Raw genomic sequence first — 20,340 nt, forward strand, 5'->3', positions numbered from 1 at the left:
ACTATCCATTGTTTGAAAGTTAGAGATAATAAAATAAAATATAAATATGTATATACATACATACATACATACATACATACATACATACATACATACATACATATATACACACACACACACACACATACATATATAAAAGATCTGAAAAGGAAAAAGATCTTACAGTTCTGAGTTTAAAGCAATAAATATTTGACACAATTATACATTTTCTTTTTTTTCTTCCAATTTTCAATGTAAAAATAGTATTTGATTTAAAGGACTTCCCAAGTTTAAAAAAACCTCATTCACTCAAGGCTTCACATTTGTGTTCAAACTTGTTCTCCATAACAAGTTACTCTATCCTACTATTTGCATACACACACAGGGAAGTGTATGTATGAGGAATGCATGACTCTACAGCCAATTCACATAAGTGAGAATAGTGAGAAATTGTAGTGAAATAATTTCACTAATGTTATACCCAAAGGTAGTCACTATTCTCCTTTCCATTATAAGATGTATAGACATTTTCACTACTTGCACCTGTCCTACCTACCTATGGGAACAAACTTTACTTTGACAGATTTCTGTTACATGTTCTTCTAAGGATACAGAAATGGGATTCATTCCTATGAAAAGAGCAGAGGAAAAAATCATTACCAAATAAATATATTTGAAATGTTGGCTTATTTGAAAGAGTGATACTTAGACCAAAATTTGTAATACTTACTTCTTCATGGATTTAGTATTGCGTTCAATATTTGATCATATAAAACCATTAATAACCCATTTGGGAATGATGTTTTCATTTTCAATGAATACAAGTGGCAAATCCTTGTACATGTACTTTAATTCTATTAATTATTCATACTAGTTCATTTTTTGTAATTATGATTTTTTTGAAGGACCAGTTTTAACTTTTATTAAGGAGTACTATATGCAAGAGGTGTATCTTGAGAGTTGCTGATTCTCCTGTGTGAATGACTGCCTCCTGCTGACTAAATATTCTGTAGCAGGAACACAAGACAGCCATTTTCTATTGAGTGAGTTCCTTCAATGTATGAACAGGAAGAAAAAACAAGGTTGTTAATGAAGTTTGGTAGATGTTCCTGTTAGACCGGTGTGTATGTGGGTGGGTTACTTCAATAGGTCTCTCCCATTGGGGCCTCTTCATACATCATGCAGGACTGCCAAAGAATCTTTTCAGTGTCCTTATCCATTGCACTGATCGCAGCCTTAGGGTTTTTTCCTAAGTCTGTATGCTATTTCTGCCCCCCCCCTCCGTACAAAGGTCATGACTTGTTTCCTTAAAGGGCAGCTGCTGCTGGATTGTCCTTTCGTTTCTCACTGAGGCTTTTCCTGGTCTTTATATTACTTAATCTCTTACTTCATTATTTTATTTCTTACTGGGCATCTGCACTTAGTCCCCCAGCAGCTGTGGATATGGTGGACAGGAACGAAGGATGGCAGCAGAGCTCCAATAGCCTTTTCCCTGAATAACTCAAGAATGCTGTGAGGACTCCTGTTCCCCCTCCTCTTCCCCTCTCCCTTCTGCCTGCCTACGAAACTGGGCAGGCTAGGAATACCCACCTTATTTGCTGGACAGCAAAGAGCTGTGGCTACTGTGTTTTGCTCAGCTGCTTGGTGGAGTAAGAATTGGCAGAAAATTAACATATATGAAGCTCAAGCTTCTGAGCTTGGCTTGGGGCATTGGCCACTTTGTGAGCGGGTGCAGATAGCAGAGGCAAGAGTTAGGCTGCATAGATTGTGACTGATGCAAGACTGGGAGCAGGATCAAACTCAGAATGTCAGTTAGTCCTAGAAACACCAGATGTCTGGACTGCAGCCATGACCCCCACAGAATGCCATTAACTATTTGTGTGGAGCTAATTTTCCCCCTGCAGTGCACAAAGGATAGCACAAATGTGTGAACTAAATGAATTAGCAATTTCAGGCAGCGAAACTAATTTGTGATTATACTATAAACCTCTTGGCTCCCAAACACAGGCATATGAATCACAATGATTGGAAACATAATTAATATACGCCAACTAATGCTGAAGGACTCAATAGATCAAAGAGCCAATTTATTTCCATGTTCCTGTTAGAAAATCACATTGACATGACCATTTCCCAAGAAACATATACTGAAAATGAAAAAGGAGTAAATCCAATGATGCAACTTACTGCATGCTGTTTACCATCACAGTTATGGTATGCCAACCTACATCAGGGATAACATTGAGAATGCATCACTAATAGTGACATCCACAACTAAATTTCAAAAAATCCAGTGGGAGGGCATGGAGCCTGTTGTAAAAAACAGGTGGTGCTAGTCACCCAGCACAATAGACACCTTAGATAAGCATTGACAAGTAGTTGCCTTCTGAATTGTCTCCCTCTTCAAAGCCCCAAGAAACAAGGAACATACCACTTACATCAAGAGAGAATGCTCAGGATACTACAAGCAACACGCAAAGCATATACTGACTATTCATACCCTTTTACTACAGATGAAGTAAATACTGTTATCAAAACCATCAAATGCAGTAAAGCAGCAGGATTTAATGCCATCCACCTGGAATTCCAGAAAACTATGGGCAACACACATGTCAATCAATCAATTATGTCTAACTAACATATTGTCTCCAGCAGCTGCTTATCAACACATTTTAATAAGGCAAAAATGATATCAACTTTAAGACTTGATAAACCAAAAGACAATAGCTACTCCCCAATAGCCCTTTTAAGCTCTTGCTACAAACTCTTAGAAAGACTATTCTTAACAGGATCAGCCCTACAACTGAAGATCATCTCCCTGTGGAACAAATAAGATTTCAACAAAATTGCTGAGCCTACCAAGTTATATTGAAGCAGGATTCCAACGAGGTGTTAAAACCAAAATAGTTTTTGTAGACCTGATTGCAATATATGGCAGAGTCTAGAAAAAAGATTTATTTATACAAATTAAAACTGATCATCATCCCATGTCAAAAGACTATCCATCTTGTCAGTAATATGCTGAGCAACAGGACTTTCCAAATAATAATGGGGGGGGGGAGTGAGAAGATTAAATAATAGCCTACCATGGGCTATGTGATGGCTCCCACATTGTTCAACTTATGTATATCTAGGATGCTTGATAGCAAAGGATGGAAATTTGCTTACGCAGATGACCAGGTCCTAGCAGCCCAAAAGAAACATATGGAGGATATGACAATTCCCTCACAGAAAATTAGAAAATGTTACCACCTTAACAAGCAAAAAAAAATCCCGATGATATACTTCAATAGTAGCCTGCTGCCTTACCATCCCTTTTGAAAATTCCTTGGTGTAATGCTGGACCGAACTTTCATTTACAAGAAATACTACAGCAAAAATTAATAGAAATAGCATATTTCAGGCAACCTCTGCTTCTATTCTCAGAACATCAGCATTGGGATTGGTATATTAAACAGCTGGATACTGAGTCTATCTGGATGAACAGCTGCCATATAAATAAACTGGAAGCCAGAGTATATGATACAATGTGAACAACAACAACAACAACAATACTTGAAAAGAAAAAAGCTTGGTTCATTGACATTGCAATACCAATATTGACATAAGTTTGGAATTGACAAATGTGCAACAATGGCAATCAAAGCAGGCAAGGTCATAGAAGTTGATGGAATAGAACTTGAGAATAAAGCAATGATAAAGGCAGTAAAACCAGAAGAAGATTACAAGTACTTGGGTATTTTAGCAGTCTCTGACTTAATCCATAATAAAGTCAAGGAATCAACTTCAGCCAAGTACATTCAACGAATTCGCAAAATATTAAAGTCCAAATTGAGTGGAGGAAACATCATAAAAGCAATAAATACCTGGGCTATACCTGTGATCCAATACTCTGCAGGAATAATTGACTGGACCCAGATGGAGTTGGACAATTTGGACAGAAAAACAAAGAAGCTTATTTGATTTGATTTGATTTGATTTTACTTTATTTGTATGCCGCCCTTTTCCCTGGGGGGACTCAGGGCGGCTCACAATGTAAGGGAAGGGGAAAAACAGACAAGTTACAAACATGAAAACAATACACCGTTAAAAAAAAGCACAACAGTCATACCATTCGAGTGGGGTTGAAGTCTTTAGCCCCAGGCCTGTCGGAACAAGCTTATGACAATGAATCATGCTTTGCACCCTAAAAGTGATGTTGACCTATTATATCTACCAAGAGCAGAGGGTGGTCGAGGACTCCTACAAGTAAAGTAGACTGTGGAAAGACACAGCTTGAATGATTACATCCAGAAAAGTGAAGAACCAATGATTAATTAAGTAAGTAAAGGAGGCCTTCCTTTTGAAGACAACTACCGTAAGTCAAAAGCTGAATATAAGAAAGAAGTAATTGAGAAGCGAGCTGAAAATTGGAAAAGCAAAGTTATGCATGGCCAATACTTGAAAAGTATTGAAGGCAAAGCTGACCAAAAACTAACTTGGAACTGGTTAAGATCAGGAGTACTGAAAAAAGAAACAGAAGGCTTTATTTTGGCAGCTCAAGAACAAGCCTTAGCCACAAACTGCATGAAGGCAAAAATTCAACATGTTACCACCAATAGCAAATGTCGCCTCTGTAATGAGAAAGATTAGACAGTCTACCATTTGATCAGCGGGAGCAGCAAAATTTCACAAACTGACTACCTACAACGCCATGACAAAGTTGCTAAGATCATTCACTGGAAATTGTGCTAGAAGTTTGGATTTGACTACAGCAAAAACCACTGGGAACATCAGGTTGGGAAGGTTCTGGAGAATTAAAAAGTCAAGATCTTGTGGGATTTCAGAATTCGGACTGACACTTGGGCTACAACACACCTGACATAACAATAGTTGAAAAGAAAAAACTATGGTTCATTGATATAGCAAGGTGAAGATAAACAGCAAGAAAAAATCACAAAGTACGGGAATTGCAAATTGAAATTGAGCGACTGTAGAAAAAGAAATCGTGTGTTGTCCCAATTGTAATTGGAGCCCTTGGAGCAATACCTAAAGGGCTACTTCGCTATTTGAAAATTCTAAATTTACCTGACTTCAACATTCTGATTCTACAAAAAAAACACCCTACTTGGAACAACATATATCCTCTGACTTTACCTTAACAGCTCCTAGGTCCTTGGTTAGGACTCGAGCTGTTGAGTTACCAACCAGCCCCAAAGGCTGTGAATCTCACCAAAGATTAACCACATGATGATGATGATGATGATGATGATGATGATGATGATGATGATAAAAAATGCAGACTTTGCAAAGAAGCTGATGAAACTGTTGATCACATACTCAGCTGCTGTAAAAAAATCGTGCAGACTGATTATAAATTGCGGCACAATTCAGTAGCACAAATGATCCATTGGAATTTGTGCAAAAATTATAATATTAAAACAGCAACAAACTGGTGGGAACATCAACCTGAAAAAGTCACTGAAAATCAGATGGTCAAGATCTTGTGGGATTTTCGCATACAAACGGACAAAATACTGGCGCATAATACACCAGACATCACACTGGTTGAGAAAAATAAGGTCACAATCATAGACATCGCAATACCAGGTGATAGCAGGGTCGCTGAGAAGGAACATGAAAAAATCGCAAAATATCAGGACTTAAAAATTGAAATGCAATGACTATGGCACAAACCAGCAGTGGTAATTCCAGTGGTAATTGGCACACTGGGTGCTATTCCCAAAGCACTGGAATTACATTTAAAGCAGTTAAAAATTGACAAAATCACCATCAGTCAAATGCAAAAAGCCGCACTGCTTGGATCTGCACGCATATTACGAAAATACGTTACGACGTCCTAGACCCCTGGGTGGGGCCTGACTAGTAACCAATGCCAAATCCGGCGAAACAACTGGCCGCTGTGATACAATTGTATAATAATAACAATAATAAATGTATCAAGATCACACCTACTGAAAAGTAAACTGGATTATTGAATGTCCAGAAAAAAATCTGACCCAACACAAAAATTAGCAGCTTTCAATCCTATCCACCAGTGCTTGAAAACTCTGAATAGGATTCATACCTCACATAGCATTTGTTGAGATTCTCTGTTTAAATGGGCTAGAGAGCCCACTTAAATGTGACTGTGGTGCTCCTGTAAACATATGACTAGCTGCCATTTGAGAGCTTAGACAAAAGCAAAACCATAATTTTTCTTCCAACTAACAAATATAGTATTTAATTGGATAAATGGCATAAATATTAATAGATAAAAAAGTAATTCCCTTTTAGGAAGCAACATATTTCAAAATGTAAACTATAATTTATATATAGCTTATTGAATTCCTCATGCCTTACAAAATTGACTAGTATTATGTCTTCTTTTATATATTTTTACTACTGCTCGGGCCCTGTATAATTAGGATCTGGCTTGAATAGATGCCAGCTTCTCAACAGCATGAGAAAAATGCCTGAAGGTAAGCAGCATGCAGCAGACCATTGGAATTGCTGGGGAATGGGGACAATTGCTCCTTGAAGAATGGTGCAACACAAGCCCCTAATTTATATTGAGAGCCCCACATGACCTATTCAATGCTTTAGAAGGTTTCCAAAGCTGTATTAGAACTGGATATGACGCAGCGTCCAGAAAGTAAAACTAGAAGCTATATTGGATAGGTACAGCCCTCCTAACAGCAGGAGAAAAATGTCTAAAGATAAGCAGCATGTATCAGATCCTCAAGAGTGCTGGATGATGGATCAATTAGGCTGTTCCCCATGGCTCACATGCCTTGAGGAATGGTGCAAGGAAGCATTTCTGCATGGCAGCAGCAACGCTAGGGCTGCTGATTGGAGATGTAGCAGTTGGCTGACATTCAAGTTGAAGCTCAGTCTTGGCACTGCAGCCAAAGCCACTGTGTAGGATGGCCTTGGAAAAAAGATAGGCAGGAGGCTTCTCCTCAAGATGGCTACTGAATAGTAGAAAAAAATCTTTTTCCTGCTGACAATCTGCTGATTTTGCTGCCAAAGCTGGTTCATCTGGCAGTGCTGCTTCTTGAATGGGAGCACTTAGGAATGACCCAAGATGGCTTTTGGATGGTTGTGGACCCACCTGGAAAGGCCAATCTTGAAGATTCCCAGGAGTACCATATATACTCGAGTATAGGACGACCCGAATATAAGCCGAGGCACCTAATTTTACCACCAAAAAAACTGGAAAAGTTATTGACTCGAGTATAAGCCTAGGGTGGGAAATGCAGCAGCTACCGGTAAATTTCAAAAATAAAAATAGATACCAATAATGTTTTTGAATATTTATTTCAAAGAAAAACAGTAAACTAGCGGTGTATTCAATGAAATACTTCACTCACCTCATGATGATGATGTCCCGCTGTGATGATGATGTCCCGTGCAGCCGCGGGAGCGATGTCCCGCCTCCTATGACACACGGCACAGTGATTCCTATCATTGGATCACTGTACCAGAGGAGGTGGGACATCGCTATGTGGCTGCTTGCCATAACAAGGAGGAGGTGGGACATCGTTGCAGAGCGGCAGGAGGGGGAGGAAGGGGAATCGTAAGACAGCCCTGCATTACATTAGAACGTGAGGAGGGGGGATGGTGCGGTGCGCGCTGCGCGGCAAACTGACACAGAGGGAGGGGAAACTCACAGGGGCACTGGGCCATTCACGAGTGTCACCCAGCGGCATGGCCCCGCCCCTTTTTCTCCTCCATTTCGGGCAAATTTTTCACTGACTCGAGTATAAGCCGAGGCGGCTTTTTTCAGCCCAAAAAGTGGGCTGAAAAACTAGGCTTATACTCGAGTATATACAGTAATCAGAAAGTCACTGGTCATCCATCTTCCACCTTAGCAGTTTGTTATCTTAAGCATGCCTGAATTTTAACTTCAATTTTTGAATTTTTTGTTTCACTTTGCTTTTTATTTTTAAAAGTTCACTGGCTGGCTGAATGCTGTTTTATTTTATCCCCCTGCTGGACTTTATCTTTCTCCCTTTATGTTGTTGTTTTGAATAAGTTTTATTTTTCTGTAAGGAAACAAGGCATGTTATTTTATTACATTTATTTCTATGTTAAATCTCTCAGCCAAGAGTTTTTGCATTTTATTAATTTTCAAAATATTTGGAGCTTTTTTTTTAAATTTTCCTCTTAACTTTGGATAAAAATATTCAAAAAATATCTTCCCTTTTATCTATTTCTTTGCTTTGCTTCTGTGTTGTTTATTCTTTGTGTTCTCTTATTTATTGTTGCCAAGTTACACAGAGCAATAATGTATCAGATTACAGTCAAGCAAATATGGCTGATATATGAAAAAAGACCATTTGGTAACATGCAATTCTTAGTTGAAAGCTTTTTTAAAAAGTTTGATGAAATTATAATGGCTCTGGAAATATTCAGATGCATTTAGCTCTGGATATATTAGGTTCAAAAAAGAAATGTGATTTGAAAGAGAAGATCCCTTGGAAAGAAATATGTAGAACAAACTTAGACTTAGAACAAACACAGTTGATTTCTGAAATTCAAGCTTGCACTTTTTTTACAACAGCAGCAACCTAAATGAATGGAGAAGTGATAAACTGGTTTTCCCTAGGACTGAAAGACTTATCACATTTAACTGGCAAATAATTTCATCTGGATTTTTTGGGTCAGAAGATAGGCCAACTTTGGAGATTTTTAAATTATATTTAACCAAACAGCAATTGATCAGATACTGTACTAAGAAACAAATCTGAATATTTGATCCAGGACGAATTACTTTTAAGTCTTGGAATGACTTGGGATAGATAAGATGCTATGCTAAATTTCTGTGAGTTGATTACAACAATTTGTTAACAGAGTTTTGAAACTTGACTCTCACCTTTTTATTATGATTGTTCTTGTTAACTATGCTGTCATTAATATAACATATGGATGACAGGTTAATAATTTGTGAATATATTTAATAATTCAAACATTTTTGGGCCTGTTTTGCAAGGGGTGGGAAACTAATAGTGTACTAATGTATTAATTAGTATTCAGCTAAAGGAGTAATATGTGTATATATGTTAGTGTTCTTAATGTCATTTGTTTTGTTTATTTTATTTTTTGTAGTTCTGTATTTTAGCTTTCTTTGAATAAAATAAAAATGGAACCAAAAAGAAAAAGAAAAAAAAGATAGGAAGGCTTGCGGAGTCAGGCAACATTCTTTAGTTACATCGGCAGGGCTAGGGGTGAAATCAAGACCTGAGGCTTTCAGCTGGCTAGGCCCGGTGCTTCTTCCGATGAGTGATGCATTGCAGCAGTACTAGGTTGTGGCGACTGTAGCTTTGCATTATACTCCAACAATCTAACAGCTCATGCATGACCTGTGCTGGGCTTTCCAGGACATCCCTCACCTCACTCTGCTTAAATAACTTGTTGCATTTGTTGAATGATGCAATCCCAATCTCACTTAACCACTGCAATGATTTATAATTGAAATTCCAGTCTCAGTTGTGTTGTATTAAGACTACCTATGCACAAATATCAAAGTTACTTATTATGGCTTGAGTCACTTCGCAGCAAGATGGGCAACAAAGAAATTTAATAAATAAAAATAAATAAGATAATGTTTCAAAAATAAAAAGGGTAGAAACATTCCCTGACTGGGAAAGGAGGTAGTTAAGAAGAAACTTAGGCTAGCTCTTCCCTGACTCAGTGAGGTTTAAAAGGGAGGTGAGGAAAATACAATCAGACTGGCAAGATTTTCTTAATTTAGCAGATATTAAAAATATTTTTGTGGAGTTTGTTTCCCAGTCTGGACAGCTTTGAAGGGCTGGCACTCATATAATTGTTCTGAGATATCTCTGGATTTTCTTTCAGGTGAAACCAGAAATTTCAAAGGAGTCTAGGTTTGGTTCTTGCAAACCAGAGACAATCTGGGCTTCTAGAATGAATGTCCTCCACCGAGGAAGCCTTCTTAGTGTTTAATATACAGAACAATTAATTCCCTCAATAAGGACAAATTTTTAAATGAATGCTTAGATATGAGGTGGAACTATAATCCCTTAATTTATATTTCCTTGACTCCTGGCAACTATATGGACAAGTTTACATAGTGTTTTAGGCACCATTTGTTGAAATAGTTTGCCACTGACTTTTTCTAGAGCTGATACTGGCCCAAAGTTACCCATCTGGTTTCTTATGCTTGAGGCAAGACTAGAAGTTGTATCTGCCCACTCCTATTTCAATGCCTCAATCACTCACTTGTTATAATTACCTATGTACATTTTTTGAAAAGTTTAATACCCTTTTTAAAAAATATAAAATACAGACAGCAACAAACTTTAAGATAAAAATTCCTTTCTTCCATGTTATAGAACAATCTTCCTGAAGTCTGATTTTGTGAAACTTGATTCCCAGGGAGTATCTCTTAAGAGACAACAATAAAAACAGTGTTCCAGAACAATTCTGGTTGCCACCTATAGTTAACAACATGTAACAACAACACTCTGAACTGAGGAGCATCAATTTGGGAAAAGTTAGAATGCAAGTGAAGAAAAACTGGTGCTGAATATGATCAAATAAAACTTGGAGCCCATGACCACTCCTTGCCCAACAGAGCTTTTCCAAGTGGTAAGGGGCCTGTTGTAATTTGGTCTAAATAAAGCTATAGTTGTACAGCATTGATAGTATGTTTTTGAGAAATCTGTGATAAGGTTGCTTGCATTTGAATAACTGTCTGCAGGTAATGCATTTATAGAAGTGGCACTACAGTCTTACTGGATGAGTTTCTGTTTTTAAGGACTGAGGAGGTGGACGAGGTACTTGGATATATTTTGTCTACCATCTGTGTGCTTTATTATAATTTTCTCTTGGCTTATAAAATCTAGTAGGAAAGGGTTTCAGGTTGGGTCCAGCATGACATAAGAGAGAGAGGGAGGGAGGGAGGGCAATTGCAGCTTTTTTAAGCACAATGATCTAAAATTAAATCTGGATCCAGACCAGTGGCCAATATTCCCTTCCTAGCATCTTATTTACTCTAGATTTTCTTAGATGAAATTAATTTTCTAGATTTATTTCAGTCTGATTTCAGACCTCAGTATGGAATAGTATTTTGGCTATCTTACAGAATACTGTCTGCCAAGAAAACAGGGAAGAGCAACCCTGTTGATCCTTCTGGACCTCTCCAGTACCATCAACGAAAATATTCTCCTAAACAGGTTGTTAATATGAGAAAGCACTATACTATGCTCCTCCCACTCCTATTTGGATAGGATACATTAGGTTTATGGGCTCCATTTTATCATATATGCCTTTTTACCTTTAGCTTAAATAATTGGGAAAAGTCATCCAGGTATGTGAGCCAGCAATATGCAGATAGTGTCCAGCACTACCAACAAGTGCAGGAAATCAGTTCAAATGAATATAGGTTTATTGCATGCTATTGCTTTCAAAAATCTGAATTTCTAATGGTCAAACAAATTGGTGATAGTTAAGAGTCAATGGAATTCGAGGTGGGCTGGACTTCAATCTCTTGTGTGTGCAAAGGGACTTGACACACTTGACTCCTGCCTCAGGCTCTACTTGCTCAACTCCTACTCCTCTCCTTTTCATTTAATATGGGTGAAACAGTTGGTGTTCTGAACTAAGCTTGGACAGGGTAATGGATTAGACTAAAACTCAATACAGACAAAACAAGATAAATATTGTTTGTTGGTAAGTATGTATCAGCGGTGGGTTTCTCGCCCCGTTCCAACCGGTTCGGTTGGAACGGGGCCGGCAGCGTCCTCGTGCACACGTGCAGTGCACGCATGCGTACTAGCGTCTGTGCGATGCTCCAGCTGCTCCTGGAGGATCGTGCAGGCGCTGTACACGTCCTGCGCATGCGTGGAAGCGCAGAACTCATCAAAACCGGGTAAGGAGCACGGGCGGGCGGGCCCTTCGCCGATCCCGGAAGTTACTTACTTCCGGGTTCGCCGACCAACCGGTTCACGGGGACCGCCGCGAACCGGTTGAAACCCACCCCTGGTATGTATATAACTGAGTGGTGCCCTGCCTGTTCCAGAGAGGTCTGCACTCAACATAAAGGAGAAGATCTACAGTTTGGGAATGCTCCTAATCCATTCTTGTCACTATAAACCTAAGTCACAAGGTGCCTTTCACTAATTGTGATCAGACATTACAAGGTAGACCAAGAAGCAGATGCCAGTTTTTCTCTTTTTCTTCATATTTAATGTCTGTTTGAATGTTTTCAGATCCATAATCTATCTGGGTTTTTGCAATGTTTATCTGCCTATTGCCTAATAACAGATCTTCCCTCTCTCCATCAAGGTCATCTTCTTTATTCTCTACACTTGGACAGAGACAACCTTGCAACAGTTTATTCATGCTCCAATAATTTTCTGGTCAATTTATTGCAATATGCTTTATGTGGAGCAACCTTTGAAAATGGTCTGGAAACTTCAGTTAATTCAAAACAGAGGCAGCTAGATTACTCACTGGAACTGACCAATATACCAATATATTATGCTGGTACTTTGTCATCTGCATTGTGTGCCAGTCAGTTTCTGTATCCAATTCAAAGTGTTAGTTTAACAAATTTAATATTTCTCAAGAATATCTTGAACGGAGAGTAATGATTTTAATTTGCTATGCCTCAATATTTTTTTCAAGAAGTCTAAACACAAATATAGAACCACTATCTCCTGATTTATAAAATGATAATCTTATGGATGAATATTTTGATAACCCTCTCACAGTAGTAGAAGAAATAATAATCTGTGTATACCAACCTTCTGCCTTGATGATCATCACATTTTGCTCCAGGTCAATTAAAGGTTGTATAAGACACAGTCGTGGCTCCTGCTTCTGAGTAATACAAACTCCATTCTGATTTGTAACCATCCAGTTACGATCATACAGCAAGCCTTGGTTTCCAATAGGCCACTGCATAGCCTGAAGAAGGTAAAGGAAAATAGAACTGTTATTTACTCAACGGACATTTAATAACATTTTTTAATTTTAATTAACATTTAGAGCCGAGGTGGCGCAGTGGTTAGAGTGCAGTACTGCAGGCCACTTCAGCTGACTGCTATCTGCAGTTCGGCTGTTCAAATCTCACCGGCTCAGGGTTGACTCAGCCTTCCATCCTTCCGAGGTGGGTAAAATGAGGACCCGGATTGTTGTTGGGGGCAATATGCTGACTCTGTAAACTGCTTAGAGAGGGCTGAAAGCCCTATGAAGCGGTATATAAGTCTAACTGCTATTGCTATTGCTATTTAAAAACTGGCATATGTGTGTATTTGTTTTCAGCTCATTACAACAGTAAGAGATGTATATTGTCTTATATACATGGTACACTTTAAGGCAATTTAACTTCTTTGTGCAGTTACAGGCTTCTTTCTGAGTGCTTAGTCAAATTTCAACTTTCTGCCATTTAGAGATTAGAAACAAAACTATATAGCAAATTTAAAAGATTTGCTAAATTATTTAATCTTTTAAAAGTTTTTTTTTTTAAAAAGCATTTCTATTCCAAAAACTAGTCTTTATATTAATGCTATAATCTCATCATGTCAATTCAAGTTTAAAGTTCTTGGAAGATACTATTAAGCTTGGTTTGATGGCGAATAAAAAAAACTGCATTCTAGTGCTTTAGCAATCTAAAACAAGTTCTGGTTTAATTTTAAAGCAGCTATCCCTTATTGGAATATGTAAAAAACAAAACAGAATTCCTATTTGCAAGAGTTCCTAAACTATTCGTCCCATTTTTTACTGTTGAGCCTCTGCTTACTGTAATGCATTCCTAATGGTTTCATCTTTTTAAAAGGTTGAATAAAGAAGTCATAGGCTATTCATACATTCCAGGGAGAAAAAAAAGCAAGTTTTCTAATACTATAACTAGAGTTTCAACAGTGAGGCATGGGTAAGGCTCCAATGCGATAAACACAAAGGGGTATTTTTTTTCTTTGTAACAATGAATGTCTTAGTATAATTTTAATTATATTTGAGTTATTTATTTCAATGTATACATTAACATAATTTTGAAATAAACTTTCTCTTGAACTAATTTCTCTTGGCCTAATTTAAATAAATTGCAGAAATTACATTTTAAACAAAATCTTATGTATTTTGCTATCTATTACATCACATTTTTATGTAACCACTCCAAGACTATACTCTGGAATCTATACATAGTTAAAAAAAACTATTCTGGAAAAATTATTATTGCCAAGGGTTCCACCACAAAAGCGCGTAGGACAAAATCGCGCTCGACAAAAGCGCGCTGTGACGTCATCACAGCGCGACGAAAAAGATCGAAAAAATGTAAAAATAAAGCTAAAACCTTCCCCTAACCCCCCCAAACCTAACCCTAAACCTAACCCTAACCCTAACTCTTAACCTAACCCTAAACCTAACCCTAAACCTAACCGTTAAAGTAACGAAAAACGTAACGCTAACCCTTATCCTAACCCTAACGCTAACGCTAACGCTCTAAAGCTAACCCTAACCCTTACCCTTACCCTAACCCTAACCCTAACCCTAACCCTTACCTTTATGTGAATCGGCTTGCTTTAATTTAATTTTTATTAATTTTTATTTGAATTTTTCGATCTTTTTCGTCGCGCTGTGATGACGTCAAAGGCGCGATTTTGTCGATCGCGCTTTTGTCGTCCGCGCTTTTGACGGGTCACGATTGCCAAGAAGGCAAAAATAAACAATTTCTATATTGAATATTTTTAATCAGCAGTATAAAACTTAATTTCATAAATTAAATCTTAATTTAATCTTTGTTACTTATTATTTATTAAAGATTCTAATCCAATAAATATCTGAGTGTAAATATTTTTATTTAATTGGGCAATCTCTAAAAACTTGTATAGCATTGAATTGGTTATATCATTAGCCATTTGAATCTTCTTTTTCAATTTTTATGTCTCTGAATTACTAAAAAAAATTGTATAGGAAAATACTTTAAATGAAGGTGAATTGTTGTTTTATTTTTATTAACTTTTAAATTACAGATGCCTTTAAGCATCAGGTTGATATAAATATATCTTCTAAAGTGTAAAAAGTCTGGATTTTTACAACATCTCCTTGGAATTGGAATTGTTTGCCTAAGGTACTGAGAAAAGTTTAGCATTAGGTCATGACTTAAACCAGAATAAATAGATATATGGAATACTTGTTTAGTTTTACAAGTAGTCCTTGACTTATGAACATAATTGGGACCAGAATTTTGGTCACTAAGTCATGCATCATAAAGCAATACATAAAAAGATTAGATCCATTTTTATGACAAATTTTCACTACACAAATCATGTTGTTGATATGGGAATCTGGCTACCTCAATTGAAATTGCTTATCAGAAACTGGCTGGAAAGGTCACAAATCATGATCACATGACACTACAACTTGGTTGTAAATGTGAACCAGTTGCCAAGCAGCTGAATTGTGATCATGTGACCATCAGATAATGTGAGAGTCATAACTTTGAGGATAAGGGTATAAATCACTTTTTCCAAAATTGACGAGAAATAAGAAAAAATAAAATATACAGAACATCAACAGATTTCTCAAAATAACATATTTCAGGGCTAAGAGCCACACTTACCCTTTGCTGAAGTATTGTATATGGAAAAAGGAGGTGGAGGTAAAAATAAACATAACATAAAATAAATTATTTTCCATATATTTCATTAATTACCCCTTTCTTCTATTCAAATTATAATTTAATTCTTACTTTCAAATTTACTTTCAGAGGATCCATACCTCTTGATTTTTAAGAGTATCAAGCAGCTTTTTATGTATTTACTTATTTTTGTAATTTGTTATAGCATCTCTAAAAAATCTCTCTGGTTTTCATATTGCACATGACCATAAAATATTACCGAAATCATTTACCTCAAATGCAGCACATGATTTGATTGGGTAGAGGTAAATATTGGTGATTGTAATCATCTTTTTACCATTTGGCACTTCTACTGAATTAGTAAAAACTTTAGGTATGTTGATTTCTGCCCAACTTTTAGTCAAATGCACATTTCCTTCTGGTATCACTGATGCATAGTGGTGACTTAGCTGTAAATTCTTGATTATCCTTTCCAAATGCTCTTCGGTTGCATTCTTCTCATCATGACTGTTGCTATTCCATCTGGGAAATGATGTAATCTTTGGAACAATCTCTGTCTGGAGTGGACACTTTACTAAATTGAAAGTAGATAATCTAATACTTATAATGAATTTCAGAAAGGCTTGGACATCTTCAAATGTAGACATATAGCCAAATGAAATTCTCACAGACCCAGTGGGATGTCCATCAATTACATCTATGTCATCTCCACAGACATGACCAGCCTATTTAGAAATAAAATAAAAAATATTTTGTTATTTTACTAAAGTTACAGCAGAAAGATTCTCTATAAATATAGTCAAAATGCTTTAATGGCATAGCTGATTTTGTGATCTCTCTTCCAGAATAAAAATCATCTTTCTTTACCTAATTTTCTATGGAATTGCATTTCTGATTATTCATTATCTGTGACATAACCTTCACAGAGTCAGGAAATTATAGAAGTTTGGACAGTTGTGGATATATGTTCTTAATGATAGAAAAAGACAGAAGAGGATCAGCTATCTTTAACTGTACAGATCAATATGGAAAACTCATTTCTGGAAGTAGCAGGAACTTTGGAATTAATTGACTATTAAATACTGGTGTTCTTAATCTTAAGGAGAATTGAAGCTGAATCTAGAAAAATGCATATGTAAGATTTCAGAAAAGGAAATTTTAATAATCTCAGAACAATGACAAAATAGATTTATGTAGTGATAACATATATCAGTGATAATATAGAATAGGTTTACAATTCCATGTCAGGACAAATTAATGAGAAACATACTGGGTCAACAATAATTCCAGCCAATATACACTGATGGTTTTACTTACTTTTACTGAAGCAAAATGTTTTATCATAAACCTTGCTTAACATCAAAATCAGTCTTGGTACCTATATTTCTCAATATTTTTATTAATCATTTAAATGAGATTGTAGAGGATACAAATATTAAGTGGAATAGTTAATAATGTAGAAAAAGTAACATTACACAAGCTTGATATCTTAAAAAGAAACGAATTAAAATAATTTGAGAAGCAAAACTTAAACACAGAAGTATAGGCTATAGCATAGCTGGCCACTTTAAAAATCATTATAACTATAAGCCATTTGAAAGAGAAACCAATTTGCTAGAGACATTATGGTTCCTTAACCTTGGATAAAATTCCAACTAAACAGCTAGGGTGCTTTTGGTTTCCTGACCTGATTTGAAGGCTAGCCTAGATGTTCTCTTATACTATTTCTTCTACTTACACTTCTGTGGATTTTTGTTATATTTTTGAGATGTAAAAAAAAAATCAGACCAAGATAAATCATTTCAGAATTCTTTCCACCTTTAATGTTTAATCTGTACAATTCAATCGAAAAACAATGTAATCTTTTAGGGGATTTTGTTTTCCTATAAAAGATTTCAATTTTTAATTGAATTGCACATCATATATAATACATTAAAATGGAAATAATTCTGAATTGATTTATTTTTATATTATTTTTTTGACATCTCAAAAAGTTACATCAGAGGAAAATGATCTGGTTCTCAAAAGTTTCAATTAAACACATGAAGTTTAAGATTAATCTGGTTCAGAAGTGTGTATATATATATATATATATATATATATATATATATATATATATATATATATATATATATATATATATATATACACATACATACATACATACATACATACATACATACATACATATATAATGTATTATATAATATATATATATATATATATATATATATATATATATATATATATATATATATATATTGTTTACAATACAAATTTAGTTGTGCAAATGAGAAAGTAAATTTAAGAGGTTTTGTCATAGTTAATTTAAACATAATTATAGTCTATTACATTAAATAGAATGACTTTGCATAAAAATTTTGCATTGCCCATAAACTAGCAAATGATATTTCCTTTTCTGTAAATGAAGTTTTTATATTATGGGACATTGTTTGGAATACTTGCTTAGAAGCAGTGGGAAAATTAATGGAACAGATGTAACATGATTCTATTTATTTTAGCTGCTAGAACTGCTACATTGACCATATACATATACAGACCTGTAGGTTCTTTTTGATGTCATCATGGTTTATCCCCAAGTGCTGCTGACAAGCTCCAGTATTACAGAAACAGCCTGTGCGCACATGAATATTGTAGAGCCCAGCCAGTTTGTCCACCTTGTTTCAAGAGATTCCATCCGACCCCGGAAAAAAAAGATTCTTAACATAGTAACAAATCATTTATGAATAGAATAACAGAGTTGGAAGGGACCTTGGAGGTCTTCTAGTCCAACCCCCTGCCTAGGGAGGAAACGCTATACCATGTCAGACAAATGGTTATCCAACATCTTCTTAAAAACTTCCAGTGTTGGGGCATTTACAACTTCTGGAGGCAAGCTGTTCCACTGATTAATTGTTCTAACTGTCAAGAAATTTCTCCTCAGTTCTAAGTTGCCCCCCTCCAAATAAAGATTTCTTTTTCTACCATTAGAATATTCATGAAATATGTTAAGATCTTATTATTTATTTCCAAAATTGCATTGAAACATGTAATAATATAAAACCAAAATAAAGCTATAACTATATCACAGAAAAATAAAACAACAACCTCCAGATGAATCAGCAAGGTTATATAAAGAGCTCTCTGACACACTGAGGAACAAAATAGATAATTATAAAAATTAGACGCAATGAATAGCCTAAATATGCATGGATCGACTCAAGAAGGCTAAGGCTCAGAATGAATTAAGACTTGCAACAAATGCCAAACCTAAGAAACACCTCCCTGCCTTCTTTAAACATGTAAGGAACAAGAAGAAAGTCATGGAAACAGATAGGTCACTAATGAGAGAAGATGGCAAGAAGGTGATTTCTGAAATTGTACAGAAAGAAGATCAAACAATCAGAAAGATGCATAACAGTAAAGATACTTGGAGACAACAAAAAATAAATGAAATGTACCTGTGAATACCCAATTATATCTCCATTTTCATCCAACACATTAAAATTAATTATGGGACCTTGGATATCTGAATTGCTGAAGTCAGTATCAGTATAAATGCGTACAAGAGGTGCACCATTAGCATATTTTAAGGTAGAAAGAACTGAATAGGTATGGTGAGCCAAAGCAAATGTATGCTGTTTTATGTTTTCCATTCCACCTAAGAAAGACAAAGACAAACAATTACCAACAATGGTCAACTGATTTGGTTATAAATAAGTTTCACTACATATAACTCTATTTTTATATATTTTTATAAAGCAAATGAAGTAATAAATATAACAAAAGGATCATTTTTCAGAAAAAAAAGTAACAATATATTACCTGGCCAAAAACTCCAGAATATGTGAGGCTTTCCATAGATTCCACGCCCAACACAAAACCATTGGAATGTCTTGTATAATCTCAATAACAATTCCATTCAGTAATCAGCTAATATATAGATTCCAGAATGAATTGTTTAATTATTACAGTTAAATTACAACAAAGATCTTTCAGAACTAAAATATCTTGTTTTTCTATAAAAGAAAACAATGATTTAATAACATTAAGCTGCTTAGACTCATATAAGTAGAGGAAGCTTTCGACTTACAATCATAATTGAGTCCAAAGTTTATGTTGCTAAATGAGATATTTGTTAAATGAGTCTTGCTCCATTTTATAACTTTTCTTGCCACAGTTAAGTGAACCATTGCAGTTGTTAAGTTAATAATGCGGTTGTTACTGTATTTTTCATAGTATAAGACACACCTATTTCCCTCAAAAAAGAGGCCGAAAATCTGGGTGCGTCTTATACACTGAATACAGAATTTTTTTGCCGCCCCCCCCCCGAAACCCACCCCCTCACCAAAATGGCGGTGCATAGCCTTTAGGAGGCTTTCAGAGTGCTCCTAAGTCCTGGGGAGAGCAGAAATGAGCAAAAAATGGGGCATTTTTTGCTCAATTTTGCCCCGCCTAGCCCCCAGGAGCACTCTATAAATCTCCTAAAGGCTATGAATACCCCCCCTTTTTTGACAAAAAACAGGCCCATTTTCATAAAAAGCAGGCTGTTTGTGGGAGGCCTGCAGAGTGCAAAAACTTTTTTTTAAAATTTGCCTCTTCAAAATCCTGGTGCGTCTTATACTCTGAAAAATATGGTAAGTGAATCTGGCTTTCACATTGACTTTGCTTGCCAGAATGATACAAAAGGGGTTCACATGAGCTTTGGTGCTGCCTTTCCCGCTCTGTGCGTGCTGCCCAGACCAGACCTCTCTTCCTTCCGTGGAGTCCGT

The 20,340-nt window shown here is 36.1% G+C and overlaps 1 protein-coding gene across 1 annotated transcript in view; it reads right to left on the bottom strand.

The window, feature by feature from the left end:
• MOCOS (molybdenum cofactor sulfurase) overlaps window positions 1-20,340 on the bottom strand; it is a 51,973-nt gene that overhangs the window by 12,070 nt on the left and 19,563 nt on the right. The window contains exons 6-10 of the mRNA XM_014052275.2: window positions 19,030-19,229; window positions 18,130-18,246; window positions 15,841-16,293; window positions 12,732-12,894; window positions 536-608 (exon numbers count right to left, since the gene is read on the bottom strand). Of these exons, the coding sequence (XP_013907750.2) occupies window positions 536-608; window positions 12,732-12,894; window positions 15,841-16,293; window positions 18,130-18,246; window positions 19,030-19,229 (1,006 nt within the window). The remainder of the gene's footprint in view (window positions 1-535; window positions 609-12,731; window positions 12,895-15,840; window positions 16,294-18,129; window positions 18,247-19,029; window positions 19,230-20,340) is intronic.

This window comes from Thamnophis sirtalis, unplaced genomic scaffold (assembly GCF_051295495.1).
Source record: "Thamnophis sirtalis isolate CommonGarterSnake01/CBP01778 unplaced genomic scaffold, rThaSir2_p1.2 scaffold_4, whole genome shotgun sequence".
Lineage (NCBI taxonomy): Eukaryota > Metazoa > Chordata > Lepidosauria > Squamata > Natricidae > Thamnophis > Thamnophis sirtalis.